A 17,348-nucleotide genomic window follows, 5' to 3' on the forward strand; every position below is an offset into this window, starting at 1 on the left:
CAGCTTGGCTCCTTAAATGTTTAAACACCAGCTAATTTCAAGACGCTGGCGTCACGTGGGTCACCCGCAGTGTAAGACGCTTGAAGCTCAAGATGTTTGGTTGACGGTTAGACGTTCGTTCGAACATTTGATTTTAGCATGGAATACGCTTTATATATTTCTCTGTTCACGCTCCACTTCATCTGCCAGTACCACGCTTCCGCCAATCCCCGCCTTGAAGCAATGATTGACGGAGGGTGGGCGTGGTCAGCTCGGAATGCATTTTCAAATTTAATTTTGCTACACATATCCCACGGCGTCATGATGAAAACGCAGTCCTAAGTGTTCTAACTGTTAGTCTAAATGCATTTAGGACAAATAGCATTTAAATGATCATTATGCTACCCTTTCTGCTTGGACATGTTACACATATCAAATCAATTTGTGTTATACATTTTCATTTTCATTTCGCAACTTATAAAGCATTCAAATTTGCATGCAATTTACATATTAAGACTACTGTTGGAAATGGCTAATGTAAATTATATCATTTAATTTTACTTTTACTTTTGCACCAAACTTTGCACGCATGGGTAATGGAAAATGTAAATTTAAATACAGAAATACAATGCCATTTTGAATATTGCGTTGCCATTTTGCATATTAAATTGAATTTCGCTACCTATATGCTTCCATAGTATTTGACGTACCGTAAACTCTAGTGTGAAGGCGCACGACTCACCGTTGCTTTGTTTCACGACTCACACACATGCAGAGAGAGAGAGAGAGTTGACACGCTACATGTAAACTATATTCTTTGTTGTATTTTCCTGTCAAAATAACACAGGAAGAACTGCCGGGTTCTCCGGTAGTGGGCGGAACAAATGCGCAAATGGCAATCTCATTGGCTGGCGCTCACCTATTATCGTCCCTGTTTTGATTTCAGCAAATCAGTTCGGGCGAACGCACACAACCTGATTAATATTCATGAATCCAGCAGCTCATTAATCCTTAGTGCGTTTCAGTGTTTCCCCTGCCATTATTTTAGGGGGTCGGCCCTAAAATGCTCGTGACGCTTCCGGTGATATTAACGTCTGCCATCTCACTAATGAGGACATAAATACATGAACAACATCTCCAGAACTGCTCTGAGAGTCACTTCATGAGCATTTTACTGTTTCATTTGAGTAAAACTATCCTCATATCATATACACACAGAAATGTAATGGTATTCACGGCAACCCGTCAAAATAAAAGTTTGGTTTAACTTGAGGGCATTGGCAGAAATATATTACTATTGTTGAGTAGAATGTACGTAACAGACTTGATTAATAAAATGTAATTTAACCATTAAAAAGGAGTCCAGAAAAAAAAATAACGGAATCTACCCTCCCCACCCCCCCAAAGCCGTAAACCTAGGGGAAACACAGCGTTTTATATCGTTCTTATTAGCAGAATTCGTATCATTATTATCTTATCAGTATTTTTGTAATTTTTTTTTTTACAGAAACTGAAAGACCAAAATAGCACCACCACCAGTCCTAAGTTCAGTTAAATGACTAATATGCATTTATACATGGTTATCAAGTTTTAATTCTAATTACTAAAGTTCTATCATTAAATAATACTTGATGATCATATTATAATGCTTGACTGACTGATGTTAAGAGTGTACTTTCAGATATTTAAAAAACTGTGCCATTTTACAAACATTTATTATACATATATAATATATATCAGTCTGGCGACGAGTAAACTAAACAATTTACTAGCCAATGGCGATTCAATTTCCAAGGTGTCCATAGAGGGTTGATTTTATATGTATATTGCATGTTTTTACTTTAAAATATGTATTTTATGTAATGCTGCCTTTTAGGAATGAGACTTTTATGCAATCCTAAATCAAAAGACAAAAAAAATGTAATATGTCCTTGAAGATTATATCACTTTGGTAAATCATGAAGCTTTTAATTGAATGAATTCATACAGATGAAAACTGTTATTGATATAGCAGCGAAGAGTTACTAAAAAAAGTCTCTAGGCACTAAAATCGGAGTAAGAATACCTTTCATACACATGCTCAAGCTAATCATCTGTATCATCGGCTGGTTCTGCCAAATGGCCAGAAAAAAGCCATCAAGGGAATTCCTTGAAAAGCAGCCAGGAAAAATGAACACTGTCCACACATAGGGTGGAGATGGGCCAGACCGGGTTCAGGTGCCCAGAGATGCTCAGCTACTGTTGACTCGAGTCCCTGAACTAGTGGACATTGAAGAACCAGAATAAAGAACAAGGCTGAGATGTGCTTTTTTTTTTTTTACTTTTCTGAAAGATTGTTAGCATAAGGACGAGCGGAAGGAAAATCTTATTGGCCGCCGTCTGGCCTGTCACCATAATGCACTTTAACTCTCTGCGTTGGCTGACACTCCCACTTCTCTGATGCCAAAAGCTGCCAGCCAGACCCCGACGCTGCCAGGCATCAGAATAACCCCTGTGAGTCCATCTCTCATTCACTCACCCACAAGCCCCAACCGAGTCACATATACAGACAGACAGCGAGACAAAAGCCTGGCTACCCTCAACAGGAAGAACGACGCAGCTTCAGTCCACTCTTTTTCCAGAACTTGCCATTTGTAATTTGTCACAGCAACAGCAGCTTGCCTTGGCTTGAGGTAACGATTACAAATGCTACCGACATTAAAGGCTGTTCCACCCCGCCTGAGAGGAACATGACCACCCGAATATGAAGACGATATGGGACAGACAGGAGACGTCCACAATAAGAGGTTCAACACATGACCACGTTAATCCCAGTGAAGGGGGGTAGAAAGATTAAAAGGCCTTTTTGAAAAGGAGTAGATTAAACAGAAGGACAGGCAAACACTGCTGGCTCCTGGTCTCCCAAGACACACTCACCACCCGCATCACGTTTTGTTATAAAACACAAAACAGACACAAAAGTGGCAGACTGGATTTCTCTCAGGTCACTGCTATGAGACAGATTATCAGTCAAGCACGGTAAAAATACAAGCAGGTCACATGGAAGCCAACAGGCAAACGACAAAACAACAAGTCTCTGAAGAGTTGCTGTAATGCTGTTGTCAAAGATCCAGCTTGGAAACCATGAATGAATGAAACATGCATATCAACAACTATATATTTCAAGATAATCTTTCCTTACTTGAGAAGTGGAGGGACAAAACTGAAGTTTACAACTTGCCTTTCTAAAATCACATTAAATAAACAGATTTATAATTCAATTAAGCTATTTTGGTTTGAGATTTGTCTTCATGTATACGTATATAGCTAAATTAGTAGCCTAAAGCTGGATCAAGCAAGTTAAAAAAGGACAAAAACAATACAACTGAGCCGATAATGGAAGTAATAGCTGGATAAACAGCTCATTAATATTAAATAGTAATAATATAAGCAGTAATAAGCAAAAAAAGTTAATATATTTTTCTCTACATAGAGACAGCTTTATCAAGACAGTATTAACGTTATGCTAGTTCACTTGTAAACATGCAATAAAATATATTTACAATGGCAGCACTATTTTATGTCAAAATACCACTACAGTTATTGCGGTTGCATTAAAACTGGTAAACACAAATTTTACGAAGAAAGACTCCATATTAGTATAGTTTATAATAATAAAATAATTATAATATAATATAAATTAATAAAAAATAGTTTATAATAATAAAGGTTTAATAGCAGCAAATGCAATTAACCTACTGTAGACCACAGCCACAAGGCAGAAGGTGTAAAATAGCCAGCATGTTAATGCAATGATATTCATCTACAGCATATGATCACTGCTGCTGCTGCTCATAAATCCTATTGCATAAAAAAGGGCAATTAATTAGCCTTGGAAGAAGACAGATTCCCGCTTCAGGAGCCCATCAGGAACCCCCACCCTCAGAGCAGACCTGTGCAATGCCCTCAGCCTTCAGTCAGGAACACTAGTGCATGAAAATGCATGTTCCTCATTTCCTCTAATAAAAGCCGCAGACTGTAGTGACTCCCGGCCAGAGAAGCACAGGACAAAAACACTCTCCTTTGTGTTTCTGCTGCACGCACGACTTGCCTACTGCAAAAGCTGGCTAGCGCATTAGCAGAATTCGTATCATTATTATCTTATCAGTATTTTTGTAATTTTTTTTTTTACAGAAACTGAAAGACCAAAATAGCACCACCACCAGTCCTAAGTTCAGTTAAATGACTAATATGCATTTATACATGGTTATCAAGTTTTAATTCTAATTACTAAAGTTCTATCATTAAATAATACTTGATTATCATATTATAATGCTTGACTGACTGATGTTAAGAGTGTACTTTCAGATATTTAAAAAACTGTGCCATTTTACAAACATTTATTATACATATATAATATATATCAGTCTGGCAACGAGTAAACTAAACATTTTACTAGCCAATGGCGATTCAATTTCCAAGGTGTCCATAGAGGGTTGATTTTATATGTATATTGCATGTTTTTACTTTAAAATATGTATTTTATGTAATGCTGCCTTTTAGGAATGAGACTTTTATGCAATCCTAAATCAAAAGACAAAAAAAATGTAATATGTCCTTGAAGATTATATCACTTTGGTAAATCATGAAGCTTTTAATTGAATGAATTCATACAGATGAAAACTGTTATTGATATAGCAGCGAAGAGTTACTAAAAAAAGTCTCTAGGCACTAAAATCGGAGTAAGAATACCTTTCATACACATGCTCAAGCTAATCATCTGTATCATCGGCTGGTTCTGCCAAATGGCCAGAAAAAAGCCATCAAGGGAATTCCTTGAAAAGCAGCCAGGAAAAATGAACACTGTCCACACATAGGGTGGAGATGGGCCAGACCGGGTTCAGGTGCCCAGAGATGCTCAGCTACTGTTGACTCGAGTCCCTGAACTAGTGGACATTGAAGAACCAGAATAAAGAACAAGGCTGAGATGTGCTTTTTTTTTTTTTACTTTTCTGAAAGATTGTTAGCATAAGGACGAGCGGAAGGAAAATCTTATTGGCCGCCGTCTGGCCTGTCACCATAATGCACTTTAACTCTCTGCGTTGGCTGACACTCCCACTTCTCTGATGCCAAAAGCTGCCAGCCAGACCCCGACGCTGCCAGGCATCAGAATAACCCCTGTGAGTCCATCTCTCATTCACTCACCCACAAGCCCCAACCGAGTCACATATACAGACAGACAGCGAGACAAAAGCCTGGCTACCCTCAACAGGAAGAACGACGCAGCTTCAGTCCACTCTTTTTCCAGAACTTGCCATTTGTAATTTGTCACAGCAACAGCAGCTTGCCTTGGCTTGAGGTAACGATTACAAATGCTACCGACATTAAAGGCTGTTCCACCCCGCCTGAGAGGAACATGACCACCCGAATATGAAGACGATATGGGACAGACAGGAGACGTCCACAATAAGAGGTTCAACACATGACCACGTTAATCCCAGTGAAGGGGGGTAGAAAGATTAAAAGGCCTTTTTGAAAAGGAGTAGATTAAACAGAAGGACAGGCAAACACTGCTGGCTCCTGGTCTCCCAAGACACACTCACCACCCGCATCACGTTTTGTTATAAAACACAAAACAGACACAAAAGTGGCAGACTGGATTTCTCTCAGGTCACTGCTATGAGACAGATTATCAGTCAAGCACGGTAAAAATACAAGCAGGTCACATGGAAGCCAACAGGCAAACGACAAAACAACAAGTCTCTGAAGAGTTGCTGTAATGCTGTTGTCAAAGATCCAGCTTGGAAACCATGAATGAATGAAACATGCATATCAACAACTATATATTTCAAGATAATCTTTCCTTACTTGAGAAGTGGAGGGACAAAACTGAAGTTTACAACTTGCCTTTCTAAAATCACATTAAATAAACAGATTTATAATTCAATTAAGCTATTTTGGTTTGAGATTTGTCTTCATGTATACGTATATAGCTAAATTAGTAGCCTAAAGCTGGATCAAGCAAGTTAAAAAAGGACAAAAACAATACAACTGAGCCGATAATGGAAGTAATAGCTGGATAAACAGCTCATTAATATTAAATAGTAATAATATAAGCAGTAATAAGCAAAAAAAGTTAATATATTTTTCTCTACATAGAGACAGCTTTATCAAGACAGTATTAACGTTATGCTAGTTCACTTGTAAACATGCAATAAAATATATTTACAATGGCAGCACTATTTTATGTCAAAATACCACTACAGTTATTGCGGTTGCATTAAAACTGGTAAACACAAATTTTACGAAGAAAGACTCCATATTAGTATAGTTTATAATAATAAAATAATTATAATATAATATAAATTAATAAAAAATAGTTTATAATAATAAAGGTTTAATAGCAGCAAATGCAATTAACCTACTGTAGACCACAGCCACAAGGCAGAAGGTGTAAAATAGCCAGCATGTTAATGCAATGATATTCATCTACAGCATATGATCACTGCTGCTGCTGCTCATAAATCCTATTGCATAAAAAAGGGCAATTAATTAGCCTTGGAAGAAGACAGATTCCCGCTTCAGGAGCCCATCAGGAACCCCCACCCTCAGAGCAGACCTGTGCAATGCCCTCAGCCTTCAGTCAGGAACACTAGTGCATGAAAATGCATGTTCCTCATTTCCTCTAATAAAAGCCGCAGACTGTAGTGACTCCCGGCCAGAGAAACACAGGACAAAAACACTCTCCTTTGTGTTTCTGCTGCACGCACGACTTGCCTACTGCAAAAGCTGGCTAGCGCACGCATCCAGCCCTTTAGGCTGAGCTGATGTCCCCAAATACCGATGTAGCTTTAATATGCGTGGCCAGCTCGAGTCAGATAGCTGAGAGGAGGGAGGAGGGAGGGGGTTATATGGGTCCGATCCGCTGCTTTCACGCGCCCCAAGTGTCCACATTCAGTTGGCAATGGTGGATTTCTCTAAGCGCGTGCTTACAAAAGTTGACGTCACTCCATGCAACAGCAAAAGCGTTTCTTACTCTACCTGATTCTCCATAGTTCGCCGGGCTGATGAAGGTCCTGTTTATTTACAGAAGGCTTTTGAACGGCTGCTCCCGACTCCTCATTGTGTGTCAATTCCAGCCCAAAACCGGAAACTAGACGGTTCCCCTCCCCGCTCCGGACCTCTGGCATGCACCCAAAACAGAAAGCGCTTGTGGCCAATCGGATGCCGTATAGGATGCGCTTTACGCTGGCCAGCCATTCGCGAAGCGCAGTGGGCGGGACTTCCCACGGGCTGCCTGTACTGGTAGGTAATAATTAGAGATTAGCCGAACCGATAGGATGCTTTTGTTTTTGCAGTCTAGTAGCGCTGCTTAGCATTCTGTTATTTATCCATGAATCATTTTCAATTTCGTCTTTGAAAACAAAGCATGTTACACACAGCTGTGTTGTGATTGGTTGGTTGAGGGCATGCCTCTGTTGTCTGTGTTTAATTAGAGGGATTACAATAAATAATTAATGCTTAGTGATTTTACTTGACATTTAAAGGCACTCATTTAATATATGGGAGACTGGGGCTAGTTGTCACACTTTTTACTGTAGTATACAGGGTATTTTTGGCACTAATAAAGTCTTGGCTACAAGCTAGCCTAATAAAATTTCCAGTTATTGCTAAGGAAAAATACAGTTGATTTAACACGTTGACCCAATAGGCAAAAAGTTGTCACAATGGACTTTAATAGGTTCATTTAAATTGTAACACAATTATTAAATGCTCAAAAATAAAATGTCGTGATATTAGAATTTTACTTTGGAGGACATCATTCACAAAAAAAAGTTTTAGTTAAACTTTCTTGAGAAAAAAAAAGCAATCACATTATTGTCACGAAAGGGTTTTTGGTACAGTAGTCAGCCTAAAAAATGAACATCACTTACAAACACTAATATATCAAAAGAGTCGAACCACATGTCATACTTCCAATCACAACTGTAAAGATATAGGCTGAAGAAAGTGTTGCAGTTGATAAAGCAGCTCAACTGCATGCACTACACCTAGGATAAACATGTGATGGCATTGTGTCAGAAAGAACAGAAAGTATCAATAACCTGGAGATGAACCCATTTCTTTGTTTTCGATATAGAGCACACAACAAGCAGCAGCATCATAAGTTTAGGTTCTTGCTCGTTTTTGACTATTATTTTGGTATGTGTCGCATGGTGGTTAAATAAATAAATCACATCAAATGCATGTCCCAGCAATCATAATTTATATAAAAAATAATCCACAAAACATTAGTTTCATGTCATATGTATTTTAAAGAGTGATGTCATTGAACGGTACACCATCATCAATATCCACAATTTCATACACTGAGGTGGAGGTCGGAAGTTAAAACACAATATATAGATTTAGAATACATAAAGTTTTTTAACGAAACATACAGTAAAATAACAAGATTTAAATATGCCACACCAAAATGAACATAATCCCAGTTATTACATTTGTAAACAAACGTCTGCACCATTTGCTGTGAGAAAATCATTTCAGAAAGTGACATCTCACATCAAACAGGCAGCATGATTTTCTTCCTCTGAACAGACTAGGAATCGAACAATGACATTTTCTTTTACAATTAGTATTAGTACAAATCACACTTATGAATCGTTGCTTATGACAATTTTCTCAGTTAAAAGCCTCGGATTCATATTAGGAAAATCAAGTAAAATACAGAATGTTTTGTACATACATTCAATCTTGTCACAACAGTGCAAATATTCATTTTCACATAACAACAGCATGTTGTTTGTAAAGATGAGAATATGAACAGTCACTTGCATAGAAACATTCACACACTCACACTCTCTCTCACACACACACTTCAGTTTCAGGTTCTGTGAGAAATATGAAGAAAGTTCCAGAAATGGCAACAATTCAGCACAGCATTCGTTTCATATAACTTTCTCTTCAGAGTTCACATAATGTACAGTGACAGATCTAGGATCAGCTCCTTCCTGCCCATATAAATGGATTCACCATTTTGGAAATGTAAAGGCTGGTCCTAAATCAGCGTTACACCCAGCTTTATATATGAGGTTGTGTCTGTTCATCTTGTCATGCCTGCTAGCATCTTTTCTGTGTCTTTGTGGTGCTTTTGAGGACTATGTAAGGAAGCCCAATGGACCAGTTATTCCGTGGCCAGTACTGCAGGTCGGGTAGGGAATAAGGGATCTCCAGACTAGCGTCCAGGTAAGCGACCAAAGTACTAGCATAAGCGGTGGCCACCACAATCAGAATATGCCTGAACAGAGGGGTAGAGGAAAACAGTATCTGGATAAGCATGACAGTCCAAAAGTCTGGACAATGAGGTTTAACCCTGTAAAACAAATTTTAAAAAGTCACTTTTTTTTTTATTTAACAGTTTATCGAACCTTTAAATGAAACACGCTAAAAAAAACTATAACTTATATAGTATGATATAAAGAATATGCAGCTGCGAGTAGAGAAGAAAAAACATCTCAGTTTTATTCTGATGCCCAAAAATATGGAATTTGGTGCAGTTGCTGAGATTTACATGGCCAAAAAGTATGATTAGATCTTTATAAATGTATAGCAGTCTACTTGAATGCATTTAAAATGTCAGTTTTCACTACCTATCTCCCAATAATATGTCTTATTAAGCTGATGTTTAAATGTTTAGTTTTATAATAAGCTCTGTAGTTTTTATTGTGGGGGCAAAACATAATGCAATGCAATGATGACAGAGATGACAAACATTTCTTAAAAGCCAGTTGTGGTATCATATTTGATACATTTTAACACACACACACACACACACACATATAATCAAGTAAACCTAAGTTCCTTGAGTCCAGTAAGTGTTCCCCTTGAAATATTACTAACAATATGAAACTTGTTTACTTTATAAAAATCAGTAAAGATTTCACGTCACAGTAAAAAGACACATTGACCACAACCTTAAGGTGGACACTTTTACAATCATACCAAAAGGCCTTTTAATTGCTAAAAAAAAAAGTATAAACTATCAATCAGACAACAGAAGGCATATAGAAGATTGAGTACACAACAGTGATAATTTAGAGGTCTTCGAATTTTGCTTATCAAATATGATATCGTAGGCTTTAGGGTTAAAATGTGCTCAACATACAGCGGGATATCCTGGCTCACTCACCAGATACCATGCATATAACAGAAGTTCATTTTCTGCCAGAAGCTGCAGCCAATGCGATCGCTAATCCAGCAGGAGATAGCCAGAACCCACAGGCCAATGGACGCCCAGGCCAGACGCAGCACTCTCTCATCTGTGCAACTGTTGAGAAATAGATCCGTTTTGAATGAGGGTGAAAACAAGAAATAAAAACAGATCTTGTATAGTAGCCTTTATAGTCTTAGAGTGGAGAAACAGTAACTAAAGCAACATCTGAAAAAGCTTAAAGCAATGAATGCACACTTTACCTCCTTAATTCCACAAACAGAGAATAGAGGATATGGATGGCGAAGCAGTTGAGAGCGTAGGCATTGGCTGTAGGTTTGACAAAAGAGGACAGAGTGCTTATGACAGTGATGATCAGGACCATATGACAGAAGGATTTCCTGAAAAAGAACAAAACACAGAAAGACAGACCAAACTTTAGACTGATAGATAGTCTGGGGTGAAACAGATCTTTCTCCATTGACAGTCAAGTCTCTTATGCTCACCAAGGCTGCATTTATCTGATCAAAAATACAGGAAAAACTGTAACATTGTGAAATATTATTGCAATTTTAAATAACTTTTTTATTTGGATATATATTAAAACATAATTTATTCCTGTGATGCAAAGTTGCATTTTTTTGCATCATTACTCCTGTCTTCAGTGTCACATGATCCATCGGAAATCATTCTAAAATGCAGATTTTCTGCTCAATAAACATTTCTCATTATTATCAATAATGAAAACAGTTGCTGGTTAATATTTTGGAAACAGTGATGAATATTTTCAGGATTGACAATTTATTTAATATAAATAAATAAATCTATCTTTCTAAATATAATGAGCTATTAATTGCTATTTAAGAAAATACTGACCACCCCCCAACATTTTAACAGTAGACATCAACATTTTTCTAAGTTTAAATCTTAATTTAATCTAGATATCAACCATTTAAATATTAATATAAGGCTGGTTGGAGCCCACTGAGAAAGCTGTGGAAACCATCTCTCCCACAGTGAGATCAGAATATCATGCTGCAAGTTAAACAGGGTTACTTTTACACAAACTAAGGACTGTAAACAGATCCTTTAATTGCCCCTATTTTTACAGAACTGAAGACACAGTTTTTTTTAGAGGAGAGAAAAAGACTGCATACATGGTACAGAATTTGCTACCTGTCCTTAATAAAAGAGGGGAAGTGTCTGCGCGGGAACCACAGGGAGTAGCAAAGAGCCAAGACCCACAGGATTGACAGCTCATCCAGCATCTGGCCCATAAAACTCAGAGTCATGTGAAAATACATGGAGAAGAGACCTGAAGAGAGAGAAACAGACCATGGTCAAAAGGGATGCGAATACAATTAAAGTTGACTTTAATAAGTTAACATGTGTAAGGTCATGTAAATACCATAAAAGCTGATTTATTGAGGCAACAGCGTAAGTGGTTTAAGCAAAACGTGATTTTTGCATGTTTTCCCAATTTTCCTTTGCTTTGCTTTTAAACATTTATCTACATTGTCAGCTTATTCAGTGTGTGCATGTCCGACAGCATAGCCGTTTTGACAAATACAGGAGAAATGTTTTAAATTATAATTTTTTTATTATTACTTATAATGCAAATTTTTAATACTTTTTATTTATTTTAAAATGGAAACGTTTTCTTTTCATTTCTAGTCGACTGATTTGCATGTATGCAAACCCATTTTGTGAAAGTTACTAGCCTTTTGTAGCTTGCATATACACACTTGTTGGTTCATTTTGGCCAGTAACATACAAAAACTCAAGCTGACATTTCATTCATCCATTTAAATGAATTAAATATAATGAATCAGTAGATTTCAATTTGCTGGCTACAAATTTTACTTGGCTATTGAACAATACTGGCCTCTGCTGGATTCTTAATGCCACAACCCCTTACAGATTGAACAGTCACACTTACCTACAAAGACCATCATGATCCAGACCAGGTGCACAGCCAGGTTTCTTTCCTTGGCATATGGGTGTAGCAGGTAAAGCATTATGGGTGAGATCACAAAGAATATAAAACTGCTCATCTGAAAGGGGCAAAAAACAGATATTAGTGAATCAGGCGGACACACAAACTCAAATCCTATCCCATGATGCCTCTAAATGTGTTTTTTGACTTCTACACATTTTGTAACTAGTGTAGGATCACAAATAAAACCGGTTTGGGTTGAACTGTACTGGATTCAATCTCTGTTGATAGGTGTAACATTGTGCCTGAGTCACTGTAGATGTGTAATTAACATTTAACAATGTCTTGAATAGGACTCCTCTAGTGTTAATGGCTGGATTCAGAGTGATTCACAGTGACTAGAGTGTGAAAAGGATTTGCGGCTCATCGGTTATGTTCGTACCGTGTTGAAATATTCCACAACATTCTCTGAATGTTTATAGTTGTCCTCACACCAGTCAACTTCAGAGCTCTCGTAGGCAAACACACCTGCCATTTTGTCAAAGGATGGAAATGATGGGATCCCTGAGAGAAAGAGAGAGTTTTATAAATCACTGTAATGACACATCAAAAATTATGTGGCTTACATCTGTGCGTTAAAGAACAAAACACTCGCCATGGTGCTAAAGCTTGTTGTCTTTACAGGGAGGAGTGTTCTAGACTCTATTGTCACAGAATGGAGCTACTGAACAAAAGGTAGATCTGTGCCTTTCTGGAGGCTCTAGTAGATTTGTAGGCATGCAAGTTTTATTAAAGGATAAGGGTACGTTCACAAAGAACGCGTTTTGTATTCCACTGGTTTTTAATATAAACGTGGTAAATGGACATCTTAGGGGCCGTTCACACAGAATACATTTTTGCATTCTAATGTTTGACCATTGGGCTTGTGTCTTTCGCAGCATTTTGTGCATGACAGCATTCTAAAAATGCCACGCTCAACAAAGTTCACAAAGTTCATCTTTTTAACTCAGCAGGTTGCTGAAAAAGATGAGAATGCAATGGTCAAACACATACGTTTACATATAATGTTTATCTCATGTCACAGAAATGCAGTACAGTGGAATGCAAAAACACGTTCTGTGTGAACGACCCCTTAAACGGTTTCGTTCCATATCTCAACTTTTTGCAGCCTCTCGCATTAATCGCAACGAAAATAAAAGTTTGTGTTTACATAATAGATGTGTGCGCTGTGTTTATGTATTATGTATAGCCTATATAAATGCAATCACATATGTAAGCCTATATGTTTAAAAAAATATTTACAGGTTTATATTTATAAATAATTTATATTATAAATAAATATAAATATTTTATATAAAACATTACTTTTTCTTAAATATATACATGCGTGTGCATCTATTTATATATACAAAATAAATATACACTGTACACCCATATATTATGTAAAAACAAACTTTTATTTTGGATGCGATTAATCGTTTGACAGCAGTAAAAAAAAAAAACATCTCGCCACCTTACATTTTTTATTCACTGCCATTTACGGTCTTGTTCTTTAAAGCAAAAACGAATTCAATAACGGGGGCTGTTCCATAAACCAAGTTTACCAAATAAGCCAGGCTTATTTCAGTTAGTCTGACTTATTTTGAACCAAATCAACTGACAATAAGTCAGACTAACTGAAATAAACCTGGCACATTTGGTAAACTTGTTTTATGAAACAGGCCCCAGGTCCTGTGTTTCATGAGTGACCTGTTCATATCACACAAATTGAATATTTTTAATGAACAGATCAAAAGATTCGACTCTTATGGATAATTCAAAATCCGTTCTATTCTAATAAACTGAGACTGACAGGTTTATCTTGCCTAAGCAGGTTTTGCATGCAAGTGTAGTCAAATTACTTCCGGTGACCCTACAACCCGCAGTTATTGTTGCCATATTAAACACCAGGTGACCTTTTCTGAGCTCACAAAGTTTTCAGTTAGCCAATGTCATATACTACAGTAATTTACAATGTATCTCTTTGCTGATTTGAATTTTACTGCTTACATGTCTGCCGTTTTAAATCAATACTTATTTAAACAGGCTATAGTTGTACCTGAACAATATCTTAAAACCAACAAGATAATACAGCCACATTTAACCACAGGATCTGTGATTTTGTAGAGCACGGATCGTTCACCCGGGAAAAGTCAATCCTCTGGATAATGAATTAATTGGTAGGGAAGCACAGCACAGACATACTGAGAAAGCAAACAAACACTACAATAACCGAAAGGCTTATGGCTAACATGCTTATCTTATATAAACTCTCTCAAATCGATAAAACCAAATGATTAGATAAAACGCAATAAACTATCGCTTACCTCTCCAAAACGCATCCACAGCGGCGCGCTCCATGCGTCTGGTTTAAGTAGGGGAGAAATGTCCCCGATCCTGTTACTCGGGTCTCGCGTTGTGACATCAACCGGAGGGTTCAGGTGAAACCGAGCGAACAGTTGCATTCCTTATTGTGCCATTGTATAGTGAAGCTGTCAGCTCGCTATTGCGGACAGACCTGAAACGCACCGTTTTACATGAGAAAGGCTGGCACGCGCCCGCCTCCAGCACGAGCTGCAGCACAAGTTTAACTTGCTGAGGTCAAGCTCACCTGCACCTCACCTGTGGACTATTTGACGCCCATTCAACTCATTAACCGCAAAATATTTACAGTTTCAATATTTAATACCTTCACCTAAATTAAACTGAAAAAGTTGGCCTCATTCAGCACCTCCCTTACAAAGGTTTACCATGGTGGTAACCGTAGTTGCTCTTTTTACTTGCCTACACTTGTTACTTTTTTATAATACAATTTATTGCCAATTTAAAGTATTGTACAATATCTTTCACTTATATAGGCAGTATTTTTTTCTTCATTTTTTGGTTTTTATTTTCTCCACACCCCATTACGTGGCAATACATAAATACATTCTAAATTCTATGAGGTTGGATTCCATTTAGTCAACTGACAACTGTGTGTTAATAAATATGACTAGGCTGTGGTTTTGTAAATATTAGTTAAATACAGTGTACAGTGTACCTCCCTCTGTTGGGCCTATAGTATTCCCCAAGGTTTCTCCCTCATTCAGTTTTTCCGTGCTACTCTCAGCTTTCTCCAGGCTGCTTTGTATTGTTACTGTTACTGTTACTGTTACTGTTATGTATTGTTAAAAGGGCTATATAACTAAATATAATTACATTTAATTTAATCAAACAGAAACCAAGATTTGATCAACTTGATTAAAAGCAAGCATACAAAGTTAATTCTCTCTACTATCATCTGACAGAAAAGAAACATGACTCATGTAAAATCAAGCTGTTCAAGGAGATTTAATATTAATCATTTTAAAGCAGTAACAGGTATTTTGGTTACTGGTTACCATAGTAAATTTATGTTGGCCTGTACATTGTATCCCGCACAAATATCCTAAAAGAAACAAAGATCTATTTTTAACCCAGAGGAACATATAGATGAAACCGCTGCAGTTATCGCTCATTAACATGAAGATCACATGCAAATGTCCAGGCTTAAATCTGTATTTGTTTTTTTACACTCAGCAACATGCTGGTTTTTGCATAAATGTTTAGCATGGAAAATGAGGACTGACTCTCGTAATGCTTCTTGTTGTAGTGTTTCTGTGCACCTTCTGTGGAGAAAACTTTCAGTCTGAACTCACCTGCTTAACCAGCCCTCCCAGCCACCTGCAAAGGACACGTTTTTCTGTCATTCACCTTTTGTGCCAGGGGCTAATAACCTCAATTCGACTGCAAATCCAATCCAAATATCACATCAAATGCATGTACCACAGAAATTAGACAAGGGGGAAAGATATCAAGGAAAAACGAATTTCCATTGTAAAGTTATTTAGGCTTGGCTCCACTTTCCCATTTTCTTGGCTCCGAGTTTTCACTGCTTCGAGAGGTAATAACTACATACTTCCAGGTGCAAACTTGATCAGATTCTCCATTCAACAAAGCTTGCTCAGTCTTTTCATTCATGATCCTAAATGATCACATTGTAATTGACATATTCCTTATTTTTAAGAATATAATCACATTTGTGGCTAAAACATTTTATTCACTGCCATTTACGGTCTTGTTCTTTAAAGCAAAAACGAATTCAATAACGGGGGCTGTTCCATAAACCAAGTTTACCAAATAAGCCAGGCTTATTTCAGTTAGTCTGACTTATTTTGAACCAAATCAACTGACAATAAGTCAGACTAACTGAAATAAACCTGGCACATTTGGTAAACTTGTTTTATGAAACAGGCCCCAGGTCCTGTGTTTCATGAGTGACCTGTTCATATCACACAAATTGAATATTTTTAATGAACAGATCAAAAGATTCGACTCTTATGGATAATTCAAAATCCGTTCTATTCTAATAAACTGAGACTGACAGGTTTATCTTGCCTAAGCAGGTTTTGCATGCAAGTGTAGTCAAATTACTTCCGGTGACCCTACAACCCGCAGTTATTGTTGCCATATTAAACACCAGGTGACCTTTTCTGAGCTCACAAAGTTTTCAGTTAGCCAATGTCATATACTACAGTAATTTACAATGTATCTCTTTGCTGATTTGAATTTTACTGCTTACATGTCTGCCGTTTTAAATCAATACTTATTTAAACAGGCTATAGTTGTACCTGAACAATATCTTAAAACCAACAAGATAATACAGCCACATTTAACCACAGGATCTGTGATTTTGTAGAGCACGGATCGTTCACCCGGGAAAAGTCAATCCTCTGGATAATGAATTAATTGGTAGGGAAGCACAGCACAGACATACTGAGAAAGCAAACAAACACTACAATAACCGAAAGGCTTATGGCTAACATGCTTATCTTATATAAACTCTCTCAAATCGATAAAACCAAATGATTAGATAAAACGCAATAAACTATCGCTTACCTCTCCAAAACGCATCCACAGCGGCGCGCTCCATGCGTCTGGTTTAAGTAGGGGAGAAATGTCCCCGATCCTGTTACTCGGGTCTCGCGTTGTGACATCAACCGGAGGGTTCAGGTGAAACCGAGCGAACAGTTGCATTCCTTATTGTGCCATTGTATAGTGAAGCTGTCAGCTCGCTATTGCGGACAGACCTGAAACGCACCGTTTTACATGAGAAAGGCTGGCACGCGCCCGCCTCCAGCACGAGCTGCAGCACAAGTTTAACTTGCTGAGGTCAAGCTCACCTGC

The 17,348-nt window shown here is 37.6% G+C and overlaps 2 protein-coding genes across 3 annotated transcripts in view; both read right to left on the reverse strand.

The window, feature by feature from the left end:
• The window catches only part of mllt1a (MLLT1 super elongation complex subunit a), a 24,877-nt gene extending 17,751 nt beyond the window's left edge, over positions 1 to 7,126 (reverse strand). The window contains exon 1 of the mRNA XM_016273097.1: positions 7,000 to 7,126. Coding sequence (XP_016128583.1) covers positions 7,000 to 7,011 — 12 coding nt within the window. The 5' untranslated portion in view covers positions 7,012 to 7,126. The remainder of the gene's footprint in view (positions 1 to 6,999) is intronic.
• A 1,501-nt stretch (positions 7,127 to 8,627) lies between these two features.
• On the reverse strand, positions 8,628 to 17,067 carry LOC107585930 (alkaline ceramidase 1-like). Of its 2 annotated transcripts, none has more exons than XM_016273111.1 (7): positions 17,061 to 17,067; positions 12,547 to 12,668; positions 12,108 to 12,222; positions 11,345 to 11,483; positions 10,432 to 10,569; positions 10,148 to 10,285; positions 8,628 to 9,256 (listed from the first exon to the last, which is right to left on the reverse strand). In XM_016273111.1, exons 2-7 carry the CDS (start codon positions 12,637 to 12,639, stop codon positions 9,079 to 9,081), a joined length of 801 nt encoding a protein of 266 aa, XP_016128597.1. In that variant the 5' UTR covers positions 12,640 to 12,668; positions 17,061 to 17,067; the 3' UTR covers positions 8,628 to 9,078. The 2 variants fall into 2 exon arrangements, with proteins under 2 accessions (XP_016128597.1, XP_016128596.1); XM_016273110.1 differs by lacking the exon at positions 17,061 to 17,067 and adding an exon at positions 14,471 to 14,784.
• Between the last annotated feature and the right edge of the window lie 281 nt (positions 17,068 to 17,348).

Source organism: Sinocyclocheilus grahami, unplaced genomic scaffold, assembly GCF_001515645.1.
Source record: "Sinocyclocheilus grahami isolate Dianchi unplaced genomic scaffold, SAMN03320097.WGS_v1.1 scaffold75.1, whole genome shotgun sequence".
Lineage (NCBI taxonomy): Eukaryota > Metazoa > Chordata > Actinopteri > Cypriniformes > Cyprinidae > Sinocyclocheilus > Sinocyclocheilus grahami.